Source organism: Cibotium barometz, chromosome 9, assembly GCF_041138505.1.
Source record: "Cibotium barometz isolate CiBa-2024 chromosome 9, ASM4113850v1, whole genome shotgun sequence".
Lineage (NCBI taxonomy): Eukaryota > Viridiplantae > Streptophyta > Polypodiopsida > Cyatheales > Cibotiaceae > Cibotium > Cibotium barometz.
This window is the reverse complement of record NC_141054.1, coordinates 52,677,447-52,692,606: the sequence shown is the minus strand read 5'-3', so window position 1 is coordinate 52,692,606 and position 15,160 is coordinate 52,677,447. Positions and strand designations below refer to the sequence as shown.

Genomic DNA, 15,160 nt, shown 5'->3' with positions numbered 1-15,160 from the left:
ATCTCAAGGAAGCACACCTTTAACTCAACATCAGCAAAAAAAAGTCTTCGCAGAACCAGCATGTGTTTCCCCATTGAATTGGAATCCTCATCAATATCACTCATGTAGATTGGTTCTTTAGGTGTTCCTAAGTTCACTTGTTCCATTTTCTCTATTTTGCCCCCTTTTATGGATTTCTTTCTTCTATGGCCCCTCCTCTTTTTGGATCCCGCTACTGAATTAGCTTGGTTTTCTACTTTCTTTTCCACAATTGGTGTGTTTTGAGCCATGAGTCTCATTATTGCATTCACAAGTGGGTTAGTATTTCCCAAAATTGATCTCTGAGTTCGACCACCCACTCCAATCACGTTGAGAGATGTGATGGTAGGACCGTTTTGCTGATTTGCAACCACCACTGTCATTGAGAAATCTTTTATCCAATGATCTATGCCACAATAATTACAGGTTGCAGGTGGCATGCTAGAAGATGCAACTTAGGTGATTGGTTGGTCAACCTCATATTCTGGACACTTAAAAGGTTCCTCAAAACCTATTTGATTCAATGGTGTGACCCTCGGGGTGGAGGTTGAGGTCCCAAAATTGGTGGATCTAACAACACCTTTTTTACATTGTAAATCCCCCTTACAATAGGTTGTTGTGCCGTTTGCTCAACATTGGATTGAAGTGTAGCAGTAGGAATTATGGCTTGTGGTTATGATGGAGCTAGTAAAGCCAACTGCTCTAAGGTTTGGAAACATTAGCAAGGGTTTGCAAACGTGTGAGACACTGTAAAGCTTCATGATCATAACGTGCGCTTAGGACTGGACACTCACTGGTCGAATGTCGGCCACTCACTGATTGAACGTCGATAGATTGAGCACCATCAAAGCTCTCTCCTTGGATACATATGTAGGTTTTCTGGAGCTTTATTGGCCTTCATCCCCTCTTGGAGTGCTTTCATGAAATCTGTGGAATTCATCTCCGCTAAAGTGTTACCCTTAGCAATGGGTTTAACTATAGAAGTACTATGTTCTGTGAAGCAACAGATTTAGAATCCGATGCTTTGGCTCCCTTGACCATTACATTATCTTCTAGTTGGTGGATGGCATTTATTGTGACTTCATCCCACATAGTGATCCCTCTAATGACTAAGCTATTATAGATTGCTTCATGTTTAAGCCCATGGATGAATCTATCAAGTAGTTGATTATTTGAATAGCATTCATGCGGAAGGCAATGAGAGTTCAAATTCTTGAGAGAGTTAATGAAATCTCTAACCGACTCCTCTTCTTCTCTCTCGACTTTGTGTAGCTATAAAGCTACACCCCATAGACTCCTTCACGCACAAATTACTTCAAGAACAATCTCCTAAGAGCGGTGAAGTTCAATCACTCCTAGACCTTGAGAGTTCTATACCCAATCCCCAGCCTTGCCGTCTAATGTTAGACTAAAGACATTAGTCTTAGAAACCTCATTTAGTTCTCCTAGTGCCTCAAACACTTGATCAAATACCTCCAAATGTCTCCTAGGATAACCATCTCTCCAATGAATTTATGAGTTAGCTTGTTAGCTATCTAGGCAGCCTTTCCATGGCTATGCCGACCACCATCTCTCATAACAAGCGCTATGCTCTCCGCTATCACTCTTCCCAAGGCTTATGCAAAAGCAACTAGGTCTGTGATAGAGATCTGGTGTTGGCATAACAAGAGCAATGATAGGAGCAGGTGGAGGTGCAACACGTGGCATTGCATGAGAATGCATTGGTCTAAACCCTAGTGGGGGTGGATGTGCTACATAAGGTATGTGTCCTACTGGCACCCCAATAGGTGCTTTAGTCACGTGGGAATTAAGTGTATCACTTCTTGGGATTAGGGATCCTTCCATTAACTCAAAATGAGACAAAGTATCACTAGTCCCTATTGCAAGTCCTTGTACAATGCTAAAATAGGTTCCAACGACTAAAAGTCCTGAACCTAGTATAGAGTGGTATGCACCTAGCTTGATAGATGTACTATTGTCTAAAAAGGCCTCTAATACACATCTAGACTGCAGAATGGCCAATTTTTTAAAAAATTATTTTATTTTTATTTTTTATTTTTTTTATTTTTTTTCTTATGTTAGAGAAACTTGTCCAAAGTGGGTTTCAAATAGTTCTAAACACTTTGGGAAGGGTTATGCATGCACTTTTTTCGGGTTATCATGGTTTTTGGAGTTTTCCAAGATTCCCTTTTTGACTTGGGGCTTAAAGCCTGCACGCATTAAATGCGGCCAGCCAAAAGACTTACAACTTGTGGCCCCAATTATAGGTGGATTTAGATTAATCTACATAATTTACACTAATACAAAAATGCAAAACTTGTAAATACAGTGGTTTGCTAATCCTACCCCAAATCGTTGTTTCTAACCCAATCTCTCCGTATAAGGAGTCCGAATTGGGGTAAACCCTATGTACTGAAACCAATTTCAAGGTCTATTTTACCAAATTCCTTAAATGTCAAGCCCAATTTACTGTTTTTTGTAAGAAATTAAAAAATACAAAAAACAAAAAATTACAAAAAATGAACCAGAAACTTGAATTACTGAATTCAAAGAACACACAATTTCAAGACCACATGAAAAATTAAACACATAATGCAACAAAAACAAAAAGAATGCAACAAAATCATAATTGTTTGCAGATTTTCTATCTACTCTTCTCTTGCAAAAACCAAAAATTGATCAATTTTACCATTCACTAGCTCTCAAAATGCATTGTTTGATGCTATGCGGTGGGGATATTCCCCAGCAGCATGGTGCCGCTTATGGGAAGCCCTTGCACCATAGAAAGAACACAAGAACAAGCCAATGTCAAGGGGCTTTGCCCAACCACACTCGGAAGCACAAATGCAAGAACAAACCAATGTCATGGGGCTTTGCCCAACCACACTCACTCACATACCTACCTAATGTGTGGAATCCCACATACCAAGGCAACTTCCATATCAGCCTTGATATACCCTTTGACATGGCTGAAATCTATCTGCTACTGGTTAATCAACACATTGATCACCTATTTACCCAATGGGCGATCGACTGGCTGTGGCACACTAGAGGATGATGGCACTTTGTTTCTCCCATGAACTACATAGTTGTAGGTCACATAGGAGTTCAATCCTTGAGTGGCACATGCCGTAACATAAATCTAGAAGAGAAGTTCATAAGAAAAAAGCCTAATATGAAAAACTTATCCTTATGCTATCCACATGTAGTAGATAAGATAACAATAAAGCTTAAGCCACATGTACTAATATGAAAAACTTATCCTTATGCTATCCACATGTACTAGATAAGATAACAATAAAGCTTTAAGATGTGCGTTCATGGGAATGATTTACAAAAGGGTGTTTACAAATGCTATGATCCTACAAATAAAAAGATGTATGTCAGATGAGATGTTGACTTTAATGAGATGCATGGATGGTATGACAAACGTGAAGAGATCATTGAGCCAAGTGAGACTCAACCTTTACACAAAGAAGAAAAAGAGGAGAAGATGTCTCCATGGAAAGGAGGTATTCGCACCATCACTAGTGAACCAAGCACTAGTGGTAGTCAAGAAGTAATTCCTCAAACCAATCAAGGGAGTGAAGATGTAGAAGAAATTCAACCTCAAGGGTAAGACATCCAGTTCAAGGATTAACCTATGACTCTTTTATGGTTAAAAATTATGCTTATATGACAAAGGCGTCAGAATTGGAAGAACCAAAAAGGTTTGAGGTTGCTATACAATAACATGAGTGGAAAGTGGCTATGGATGAAGAGATCGATGCTCTTCAAGGGAATCAAACTTGGGATCTTACACCATACAAAGATGGTGTGAAAGTCATGGATACAAATGGGTTTATAGGTTCAAATACGTGTAAACATGTTGAATGGAAAGTGTTGAAGAAAGCAGTGTGTTGGAGTTTTCACCGAAAGGATCTTCTACACATGCACACCTTTAGCTCCATGCCCATGCATGCCACTTGCAATATATACACACATGCTCTACATTTTGTCGACACATCTAGGAGAAAAAGGCATCACTAGCTCAAGCACTTGCATTAAGCCTTATCGTAGTCATGTAGGTACATTTCTGGATGGGGGGACCATGGTGGGTGCAAGCTTGGCCCATGATAGTATGACCCATTGCCTGGATACTCCTCAAATCATCAGGAACCTTCTGTGGTCTCTTCTTTGACCACACCAATTGTTGCTCCAAATAGTTGATATTCATAGTGCTCAATTATACCAAATCCCTCAAGCAAGAGAGGCCGCTTTGCTCCATTGCAGCTATGGGCAAAGTCTACTACCATGTAGCAACATCTCACGATCTTCACTCCCTAAGAAAAGGGATGTTGACTAAATGTCGAGGAAAGTAGCAACAATAAGGGTCATAAAAAAACAGTCAAGCTGGAGATATCTTGGAGTTTGGAGGAGTACACACACAAGGCATAATACCTTCTACCCATTGCCCATGCACATCACTTGTATATTTCACTATGGGCATCATATTACTATCTTGCACCTCATGGCACAGCTTATCACATGCACATGTTAACTAATACTTGTCAACACCAACCCTTTAGGTAAATCTCTGGATGGTGGGAGCATGGCCTCACAATATGAGCCATTGCTTGGAGAACCATCGACCTTACAAGTCCCTCCAAGAGCTTCAATGCATGTAACCTTTTCTTCGACTTCGATTCCACACACCCACACCTCACCCTAGTAGCTGATGTATCATCTACAATGAAGGCCACTCTCTAGCATTACAGTGTGAAGTCTACACATAATGTCGTGCGCCAAGAAGGTACAGATCACCATCTACCCATGTAAATTATTGATTGGTGATCCTAGTTCATTCCACCAATAAAAGGTAGGCCACTTCTACCAACAATGGCCTGATCTCGACATCGTACATGCCTTTCATGTAGCCTCGACAAGTTGCCTAACCACAAGGGCTACCCAACACCAATAACTAATAAGCCATGCATCTAGTTATGGATTGGCCCCAAATCATGCCACTTAACCTTGCACACCACAACATATTACCTTGGACCATCCACACCCCTGTGCGACTTGGGTAGTAGCTTCACCACTAACTTGGGTTGACATGAGGACACATCACCATTAGGAAGAGGGGTATGTGGAGGGTATGTTAACCACTTCGTAGGCTAAAATGGTTTCACCAACTCGATCGTAAGGCACTTTGCCATCTTACCCGCTCAAATGGGTACCTATCTTTTGTAAGATGATACTAGAACATATAAAGTGGCATTAACATGAGCTTACCGTCAAATAAGGAAAGCCTCAAGACTTTGTATATATACTTGCTTAAGACTAGTAATAGTGATTGTACCATTTTTTAGTTTGGTCTACATAGTGTGAAAACTAGTCACTTATATATAAGTTGATTCACTTGCAATGCACATTTATTCCCTTGCAATAGAATACTTATGATCTTTTCTCTTCTCTATTCTTGCTTACATGTATGTTATTGTATGCTAGATGGTTGCTTACATGATTACGTTTTCTTTTAGGTTGCTCCCTCTCATTAGCTTCTTCTTTCCCCACCTTTTTAGATTCTTGCATGCTAGATGGTTGCTTGCTTGATTAGGTTTGCTTGTAGCTTGCTCCCTCTCATTAGCTTCTTCTTTCACTCCTTTTTTGAGAGAGAACCACCGCGAAGGCCAATCTCTACTTGCCTCCATCTAGGCAAAGAGAGCTCTTCTTTCACCCCTTTAGCAAAGGCTTATGTCAATGTAAAAAAAACATATAATGAGGCTCTCTCAAGCCACAAGAGAGAGAGAGAGAGAGAGAGAGAGAGAGAGATGGAGAGAGAGAGAAGAGAGGCACAAACTAGTTTGGAGTGAGAGGTGCACAATGATTTAGAGAGACATGGTATTATTTAAAAGAGAAGCTTTGAAGTAGAGCGAGGTTTATTGATTCTTCACTTGTTTCCAACAATTTTTGTTTTATTGATTCTTCACTTGTTTCCAACAATTTTTGTGTCATCTCTTTATGTAAGAACTATCCAGAGACGGGCTTGTTGCCATTGGCAACAAGTTTGAGTCAACAATTTTGGTGGTGAGTTTGGGACTTCTTATATCAACGTAAGAAAAGCATATAATAAGGCGTTTTATTGACATATAATAAGAAAAAACATATAATGAGGTAAAAGGTCTCATGCATTATCCTTCACAGTTATTCTTAAAAAAACTCCTTCCCATTAAAATGGTTTTCCAAACAAATAGTACCAGTCAGGCCTGCCTTTAAAATTTAAAACCCAAAAACAAAAGAGTGGGCCACGTCCGGCCAAGTCCTCCCTCCCTCCCTACACACTCCACTCGTCCAGAGATTCGAGAAGACCCATTCATCAATTTTCAAACTCGACACGCCTACAAAGCAGGTGTGCAGCGTCGCCCTTGCTGCAGTGTAGATCGAATAGTCGGGTTGTTGCAGCAAGGAAGTCCAGGCTTCTAGAACTCTTGGAAACCTTGCGTTCTTTGCTGCCTCACTTTGCCTTCAACTTCGCACATTTTCTTTGCCCTGGCTTCATAATCTAAGTTGGACTCTTCCTGTGATATAATCTGCAGCTTTTACTGCAATTTCATTTTGGATCTGGGGTGCATGTGGTTCCCTTTTGTAATTACACAGTTTAGATACTCTTTATTACATAATTATCCACCCAAAACACATTAGCAGGCTTCTTAAACCACATAATCTCTGCCATTAATAGTGATTAACAGTCTGCAAAAAATCATCTTCATAATTAGAACCCACTAGCAGGTTTGTGGAGCAGAGCGAAACTTTAGTGGGCTTGATCCCCCAAAATTTATTACCAGTGTCTGCCATACCACTTCGTGTAGCAAAACCTTGGTAGCCTCACCCAAAAACTCATCTATAGTCATAGTAATACAATCTGTTGGAGGAGAGATCTCCGGTGACTTAATAGCTGTTTAAGCCAATTACAATCAGGTTTTATCTTCATCAAAGCCCTTGTAATCCGTCCAACAATGGGCTCAGAACAACAGCAGCAGAAGGACAAAAAGAGGAAGGGAAGGATCAGGCTCAGTAAGATCTATTCATATGCCTGTGTTAGGCCAACAGTAGATGAAGGAGACAGCTTGGTTCCCTTAGGAGGTCCTGGATTCTCCCGAGTTGTTTTCTGCAACCAAGCTGAGAGGCACAGAAAGAAGCCTTTCAAGTATCGCTCCAACTATGTCTCTACCACCAAGTACAACATCATCACTTTTCTGCCCAAAGCTCTGTTTGAGCAGTTTCGCAGGGTAGCCAACATGTACTTTCTGTTCACAGCCGCACTCTCGCTCACAAACTTGACGCCCTTCTCATCAGAGTCGGTGATTCTACCTCTTGCGTTTGTGGTGGGGGTCAGTATGCTCAAGGAGGCGATCGAGGATTGGCGCCGGTTTTTGCAGGTATGCCTTATTTTGAATGATAGATGCATTTGGCTATAGAGTATGCATGCCTCATTTATCCTATGATGTTTAGATATGCCTCATTTCGAATGATACATGTATCTGGCCATGGAGTATGGGCGCCTATGATATCTTGAGCATGTTCTAGGAAAATCAATATGATTATAGACAATGGCTTGGTTTGATGATAAAAAATTACCCCCTGACAATCATTGCAGGATAGGGAAGTAAACACTCGTAAAGTAAGAGTGCATGTCGGGAACAACAAGTTTGCTGATACCGAATGGCAGAAAGTGCGGGTCGGGGACGTGGTCCAGGTTCAGAAAGACCAGTTCTTTCCGGCAGACCTTCTCATGCTTTCATCTAGCTACCCAGATGGTGTTTGCTATGTGGAGACAATGAATCTAGATGGAGAGACCAACTTGAAGCTGAAGAAAACTCTAGAAGCCACCTTGGATCTTGACGGAGATGACGAGTTTGGGGGGTTTGTAGGGGTTGTTCGGTGTGAGGATCCCAACCCCAACCTCTATAGCTTTGTTGGGAACCTGGAACACGAGGGTGCCGTGTTGCCAGTGGGCCCCCAACAAATCCTGCTCAGAGATTCCAAGCTTCGGAACACACAATATGTCTATGGTGTTGTCATCTTCAGTGGCCATGATACAAAAGTTATGCAGAATGCAACTGAACCTCCTTCTAAGAGGAGCCGCATTGAACGGAAAATGGACTTAATCATCTATTTCCTCTTCAGCGTGCTTGTCACAATTTCCTTTATTGGAGCAATTGTGTTTGGCATCCGGACTAAATTCGACATGCCGAGCTGGTGGTACATGCGCCCAGATGATACCACTGATGACTTTGATCCAAAGAAACCTTTCCTATCTGCATTTTATCAGTTTCTTACCGCCCTTATCCTATATGGGTACCTCATCCCCATCTCTCTTTATATCTCATTAGAGGTAGTAAAGCTTATGCAGGCAAGATTAATAAACCAAGACATTCACATGTACCATGAAGAAACAGATAAGCCGGCTCATGCCCGCACTTCAAATCTGAACGAGGAGCTTGGTCAAGTGGATACAATTCTCTCGGATAAGACAGGCACTCTGACATGTAACCAAATGGAGTTTTTGAAGTGTTCTATAGCAGGTGTTTCTTATGGAGTGGGGACAACCGAAGTGGAGAAGGCTACTGCTAAGAGGATGAAAAAGAATGTGGAGGAGTTCAAGGATGTGCCCAAGGACTCATTTGACATCCAAATGCCAATCAATGAGCAGGGAGGGGTTGAAATGGTTGAAAGGCCTCATGTGAAGGGATTCAATTTCAATGATGCACGGATCATGAATGGAAACTGGGCTTTGGAAGCCCAAGCGGGGGTGATCCAGATGTTTTTTCGCATCCTAGCCGTTTGTCAGACGGCTATACCCGAGGAAGATGATGATGGCAGGATCAGTTATGAAGCAGAGTCACCTGATGAGGCAGCTTTTGTGGTTGCAGCAAGGGAGCTTGGATTTGAATTCATCAAACGAACTCAAACGAGTGTGCATGTTGGAGAAGCCGATGCATCGGGCGGGTTGGTGGAACGGTAAGGACTGACTCATTTCTCATGATGAACAGTGGTTTATCATGATTTTCATCTGGGGCTGACCCTGTGGTAATTCTGGATAGGTTATCTGCAGTTGCATGACGTGCATGGTCTTGAAGTCATATTCCTGCAACAACAATACTCCCTTGCCAATGTTTGTTGACTCAGTATTTTGTGTGAATAGAGAGTATAAAGTGCTCAACTTGCTGGAGTTCAATAGCACCCGGAAGAGGATGTCTGTCGTGGTTCGCGATGAAGATGACCAGATCTACGTGTTTTGTAAGGGCGCAGACAGGTGAGTTTAAGCATCTTAACCTCTTCAACTTCCACCTTTGTCAAGTTTATTTTTAGGGGGGCTAAACATATAACTCCTGCCCATTGCAAGGCACCATATCTTGACCGGCCATGGCATTGGATGGGTGATCTCGCCCTTCCAAACTCCGGTTGTATGGTTTGCAGGGGTTTCATTAAAAGAGCCTTAGTGGATACTTGTATTCATCAAAGACCCTTACATCAAAGCTCGTGTTTCATACAGTGTGATTTTTGAGAGGCTCTGTAAATCCGGCAGAGAGTTTGAGGAGGCAACAAAGGTGCACCTTGCAAACTATGGGGATGCAGGGTTGAGAACACTTGCACTGGCCTACCGGAAGCTCGACGAAGCTGCTTACCAAGAATGGAACGATGTGTTTTTGAAGGCCAAAACCACAATGGGGGCAGACAGAGACACTAAGCTAGATGATGCAGCGGAGATGATCGAAAAAGATCTGATCCTTGTTGGTGCAACTGCTGTTGAGGACAAACTGCAGAAGGGGGTTAGTAGTTGAAGCTAAATGTAGAGTACAACTGAATTTTGCACCTCAAAAGGTCAGAAGGGATGAAAAGATCGTAGGACTGATAATTTTGTACATGTTTGTTTACAGGTACCAGAGTGTATTGATAAGCTTGCTCTTGCTGGTCTCAAGATCTGGGTTCTGACAGGCGACAAGTTGGAAACAGCTATCAACATTGGGTATGCCCTCTTTCCCTTAAAAATGAAGAAATTTTTTTTCTTTTTTTGGGGGGGGGGGGGAGGGATATATGTTGCTAACTTATAGTGCATCCAGTGGGTGTCCAGCCCATGTTCTTACCCTCAGGGACACCACTAGGCTACATGCCCATGGAGACGAGAATGAAAAAATATATTGCTTGGAAGGCTGTAGAAATCGCTTATGTATGTCAATCTCTTCATCTGCTACACTTCTCTGTGGCAGATTTGCATGCAGTTTGCTCAGGCAAGATATGAAACAGATTATTATCACATTGGACACACCGATTGTCAAATCGGCAGAAGACCTCAATGACAAGGATGCAGTTACAAAGGTTAAGTTTCAAGTTGTAAAGCCAATGCTTTTTAACCTTTGAGTTGTAATGGTAGTTCGATATTTTGAGCAAAGCTGTTCCTGGATGGAATATTAGATTGATTTGAATGTCTTGTTTTGTGGGGTCTAGGTTTCCAAGGAGACCATTACGAGCCAGCTTGCTATTGGACAACATCAAGTAAGCCTGGAACCGGGTTTGGATACCGCCTTTGCACTCATAATTGATGGCAAATCCTTGGCATATGCTTTGGAGGATGGCATGAAAGAGAAGTTCTTGCAGCTTGCTGTGAAGTGTGCATCAGTGATATGCTGCCGTGTTTCGCCCAAGCAGAAAGCCCTGGTACCATCTTACCCTTGATTTTTCTGATGGATTTCCCATGTATATCATATCGAATTGAACTTGCTGTGTGTGTGTGTTGGAAGGGACTTTGTCAGTGAAAAAAGACGGTCTAGTTATGCTTTGTTTTTCCATTCTGTATCCATGTAGGTGACTAGATTGGTGAAAGAAGGAACTCGGAAAACCACTCTTGCAATAGGTGATGGGGCGAATGATGTCGGCATGATCCAAGAGGCTGACATCGGTGTTGGTATCAGCGGTGTTGAAGGCATGCAGGTATGCTCAGAATCTAAACTCCAGGTTCCTCAAAAAAGTTTGAAGAACAGTAGACATCATTGTCAGCTTATCTCCAGAGAGAGAAGGATCAGCCTGAGGGAATTTCTGTGGCACAGGCCACTGTGAACACGGTGGTGGTCTGGAGACTCCACCTTGGAGCCTCTTAGGGAAGGATACTTGAACTCTATTTACATGATGCTGACATTGTTTTTTGGCAGGCGGTGATGGCAAGTGATTTTTCGATTGCACAGTTTTGCTTTCTAGAGCGCCTGTTGATTGTGCATGGTCACTGGTGCTACAAAAGAATTGCAACCATGGTAATGAGCAATTTCACTGCCAGATTCATCTCTTTTCCATGGATTTTATGAGCACGTTCAGGCCATCTTTCTATAATAGGCTCATGGCAGGTTTTATTGTGTTAGGTCTGCTACTTCTTCTACAAGAATATAGTTTTTGGGCTGACACTGTTATACTACCAAGCATACACGAGTTTTTCTGGCCAAGCACTTTACAATGATTGGTTTCTGTCGCTCTTCAACGTGCTTTTTACTTCGCTTCCGGTCTCTGCTTTGGGTGTCTTCGAGCAGGACATTCCAGCAAAAGTCTGCCTTGAGGTAAGTGTTGTCACCATATGTTAAGGGGCTTAACACACCCACCCAGGTGGGGAATGGTGTGTAAACCCCTACTTGCCACCTGATGGGTGGGGGAATGATATGTAAAGCACTGAAGTTGAGGGTTTAAAGTTTGTTATCCATGCTCTTGAATGCTTGTTATTTTTTGCAGTTTCCAAGCATTTATCAACAAGGTCCTAAGAATATGTTCTTTACATGGACACGCATTCTTGCTTGGATGGCCAATGGAGTGCTCGGCTCCATTTTGTCCTTCTTCATCATAATTGGCATTTTTGGGCACAGGGCATTTCGGCAGGATGGCCAAGTACCAGGATATGAAGTTTTTGGGGCCACCATGTACACGGCAATCATTTGGGTGGTCAATTGCCAGATTGCTCTTGCCACCAGCCACTTCACATTTATCCAGCACCTTTTCATATGGGGTAGCATTGCTTTGTGGTACATATTCCTTCTTATCTATGGTCTCATGTCACCAACAATATCAACCACCGCGTACGATGTCCTGGTAGAGGCTTTAGCTCCGTCTCCACGTTGCTGGATTGCAACCTTCCTGGTGACAGTTGCTTGTGTGTTCCCTTACTTTGCCTTTGTAGTGTTCCAAAGGCGGTTTAGGCCAATGGACCATCACATTCTTCAAGAGTTAAAGTATCTAAACCAGGATCTGGATGACCCAGAGATGTGGTCCAAGGAGAGGGGAAAAGCTGTTGAGAAGGCAACATTTGGCTTCACAGCTCGAGTCGAGGCGAAGATACGGCAGGTCAGGGAAAAGCTGCATAGCCATGCTTCTCCTGCAAGAAACGGACGGTGATAGCACTTGGTTTGCTCTATAGGAGTTCTTTGCAGATGGCAGCATGGTGAACAAGAGTATATCTTGTGCAGTTCCACAGTTTCAATGTACTCCAACTCCATAGCAAGGACCTTTCGTAGCAGCAAGGAGAAAGGCACGGAAAGTGGGGTTTATCATGTTAGATTCAACACCATGGATATAGTACTGTCTACTCCATAGCCAGTGGCCTTGTTGCAGCAAGGGGAGAGCAGTGGGGACTCCATGTCAATGGCTTTGTTGGTTGCGGGCAATGGGCTCTACCAGTTTTAATGCAAGAAACGCCCGTTTTGATACGGGTCACTTGACATTCCATTTCCTGTGAGACGATTCAGTAATTGATCTACCTACCATGCTCTCTGTGCTCTGCAATAAGGTGCATCTTTGGATGGCCTTTGATGCTCAAGCGAGGAACGGACAACCCAATTATTGATCCCACATACCTATTGCAATTGATGTATGGCTTATAGCTTCTTTTCTTTTTTTTTTTTTTGGGGGGGGGGGATTGTGTCATGTAAAAATTTGGCGACGTTTTTTTGTACAATTAGAGAGAAAAACACATTTATTTATTTGTGATATTCACAGATATTGTCTCTTGTAACAATTCAAATGGCACTTAGGATGCCGAGCTCTGCATTTTTATGCATGTTGGCAGGTGAAGGCAAGAATTTTTGCTGACAGAAGCATGGGGTACTCAATTGAATCAGAGCCTTACCCACCCATGGGACGGGTGAGGGTTGGATGGGAAAGATCCTGTGCCCATGGTTGAGATCTCCCCTTTTACTAGGCAGGAGTCGTGCCTGTAAAGACCACAAGGCTGGCATGGAATCTAGCTTGTATATCTTTCTCAACTTTGGACGAAGTGGTTAGCCCTCTTACTAACCTACAATGGAGCTCAATCTGGAGGCTCTCTACTCCACTATATTACAGTCTTACCAGGTTCTAATGGATGACAGGGCTGTATCCTATTTTATGGTGAGTATGTGGTGGTCCACATGTCCATCCGCATCCTCACAATGCAAGGGTGGTGCCATATTTTATGGTGAGAGTGCGGTGGTTGACATGTCCATACCCATGCTCACAATGCAGGGTCATAGCATTGTTAAGCACAGGCTGTGCTTATGCTTTTGGTGGATCTAAGAACTCTTTAAATATAGTTTCAACAGAGTTGGCCTGAATGCTCATCTGAACCTCAAGAGCTGGATAGAAAAAATGTCCGACGGGTCCCTATTCTGTAACAAAAAATGGCGAGTGGCGGCATTGGGAGTTGGGAGCGATTTCCATCACAGAATGGTGAACCTGGGGCAGCTTTTTGGCTTCCTGTGTCAGACTGAGGCTGATTCCTTGTATCCAAAGCGGGGAGCTGGACGGAGCAGATTTCTTGTCCATATTGGTGTCCATGATGGGGCAGACATGTTCTTTAATCACAGCCAATCACAACTGTGGGGAGGCAGCAGACAATCATCATTCTCATGTGTGTCACATCCATCCCACCAGATGCACGTGGACAGAATGTTTGGTGATGAGCCAACAGACACTGCCCATTCGAGGAATGGCAGGGAAAACAGCATCAGTTTATGAGGCAGTGTAAGGAAGGTGCCTCTACTTGAGTATATGTTTGGGCTTACAGATAGGGCCCTACTTGTTGCAAATAGTTTGTCCCACTTTAAAATGGGACTGTTTTCCTTGTTTTGGAGACCCTCTTCCTTCCTACTATTTACACAATCAAGGAGTCTGAAAATGGAGCAGTTTCCCTTAGTGCACGCTCAGCCATTGTGTTGTCTGGAACAGCAGGAACATGTTTACACACTAGAGAGTGGAAAATCGCTGGCTTAAATCTGAGTCAGCAGCTAACTGTAGCCTCTGTTCATGCTTCCCATTGTTGCCGGCTTAAATCTGAGTCAGCAGCTAACTGTAGCCTCTGTTCATGCTTCCCATTGTTGGCAGGCACTCCCATGGACAAGCATTTATCATCCAATCAAAGCCTAGCTTTCTATGGACCAAATTTACTTTTTGGGCTGAAATGATGGGGCCTTGATAAATCACACAGCTTGGATGAACTCCGAGGACTCCCAATGCTATCTATAAAGGGGCTTTTGAATGCCTTCAGCAAGCTTCCACCTGCCTTTGTTTGGGCACTCATGGAGTTCCAAGTGAGGCCCTGAGTTTCAGAAGTGAAACGAAAAGGCCCAAGGCAAGTTGGCTTGGTTCCATCCTCCCCTAGCCATGTCCATCCATGGGCTCAAAAATTGTAGGGCTTTCCTGGTATGCACATGCCTTGATGCATACAACAAATAAACATGATAAAAACACCAAATGATAACACAACCTATAGTCAATGCTCTGTGGATCTAGTCTTCACCTTGTTAAAATCTTCATACCAAAATTTTCCATTCTAAGCATATGCATTAGCAAATTCTTCAGCAAAAAGAACTGTCTTATCTGCCATCCTCAATACCTCAAGCAACACTGGTTTAATAAATGGTTACTTTGCCAATGTATTGTCTCTCAATGGCTCCATGTATATATGGTATATTGTATGGTCTCTTGATTGCTTCATCGATATTTAGCCTATTGATGAATCGAGCTTATTTGATGTAAGGTCCAGACTTTGGGACAAACGTCTAAGACCCCTGCTAGACCTTAGGAAGGGCAACCTCCATGGTTTGAAATTAAGACCCGCCTTAGACACCCAAGCACTCCCTTAATGTTA

General features: G+C 42.8%; 1 protein-coding gene across 2 annotated transcripts; it reads left to right on the top strand.

Moving 5' to 3' along the window:
- The first annotated feature begins 6,363 nt into the window (after positions 1-6,363).
- On the top strand, positions 6,364-14,772 carry LOC147635697 (putative phospholipid-transporting ATPase 4). Of its 2 annotated transcripts, XR_015266698.1 has the most exons (12): positions 6,364-7,439; positions 7,658-9,021; positions 9,206-9,316; positions 9,557-9,833; positions 9,942-10,030; positions 10,272-10,380; positions 10,510-10,719; positions 10,867-10,992; positions 11,211-11,309; positions 11,415-11,606; positions 11,776-12,904; positions 13,103-14,772. XR_015266698.1 is itself a non-coding variant. In XM_086803098.1 (11 exons), exons 1-11 carry the CDS (start codon positions 7,017-7,019, stop codon positions 12,430-12,432), a joined length of 3,657 nt encoding a protein of 1,218 aa, XP_086659224.1. In that variant the 5' UTR covers positions 6,364-7,016; the 3' UTR covers positions 12,433-13,035. The 2 variants fall into 2 exon arrangements, 1 of the variants encoding a protein (XP_086659224.1); XM_086803098.1 differs by lacking the exon at positions 13,103-14,772 and having other exon boundaries at positions 11,776-13,035.
- Positions 14,773-15,160: the final 388 nt, after the last annotated feature.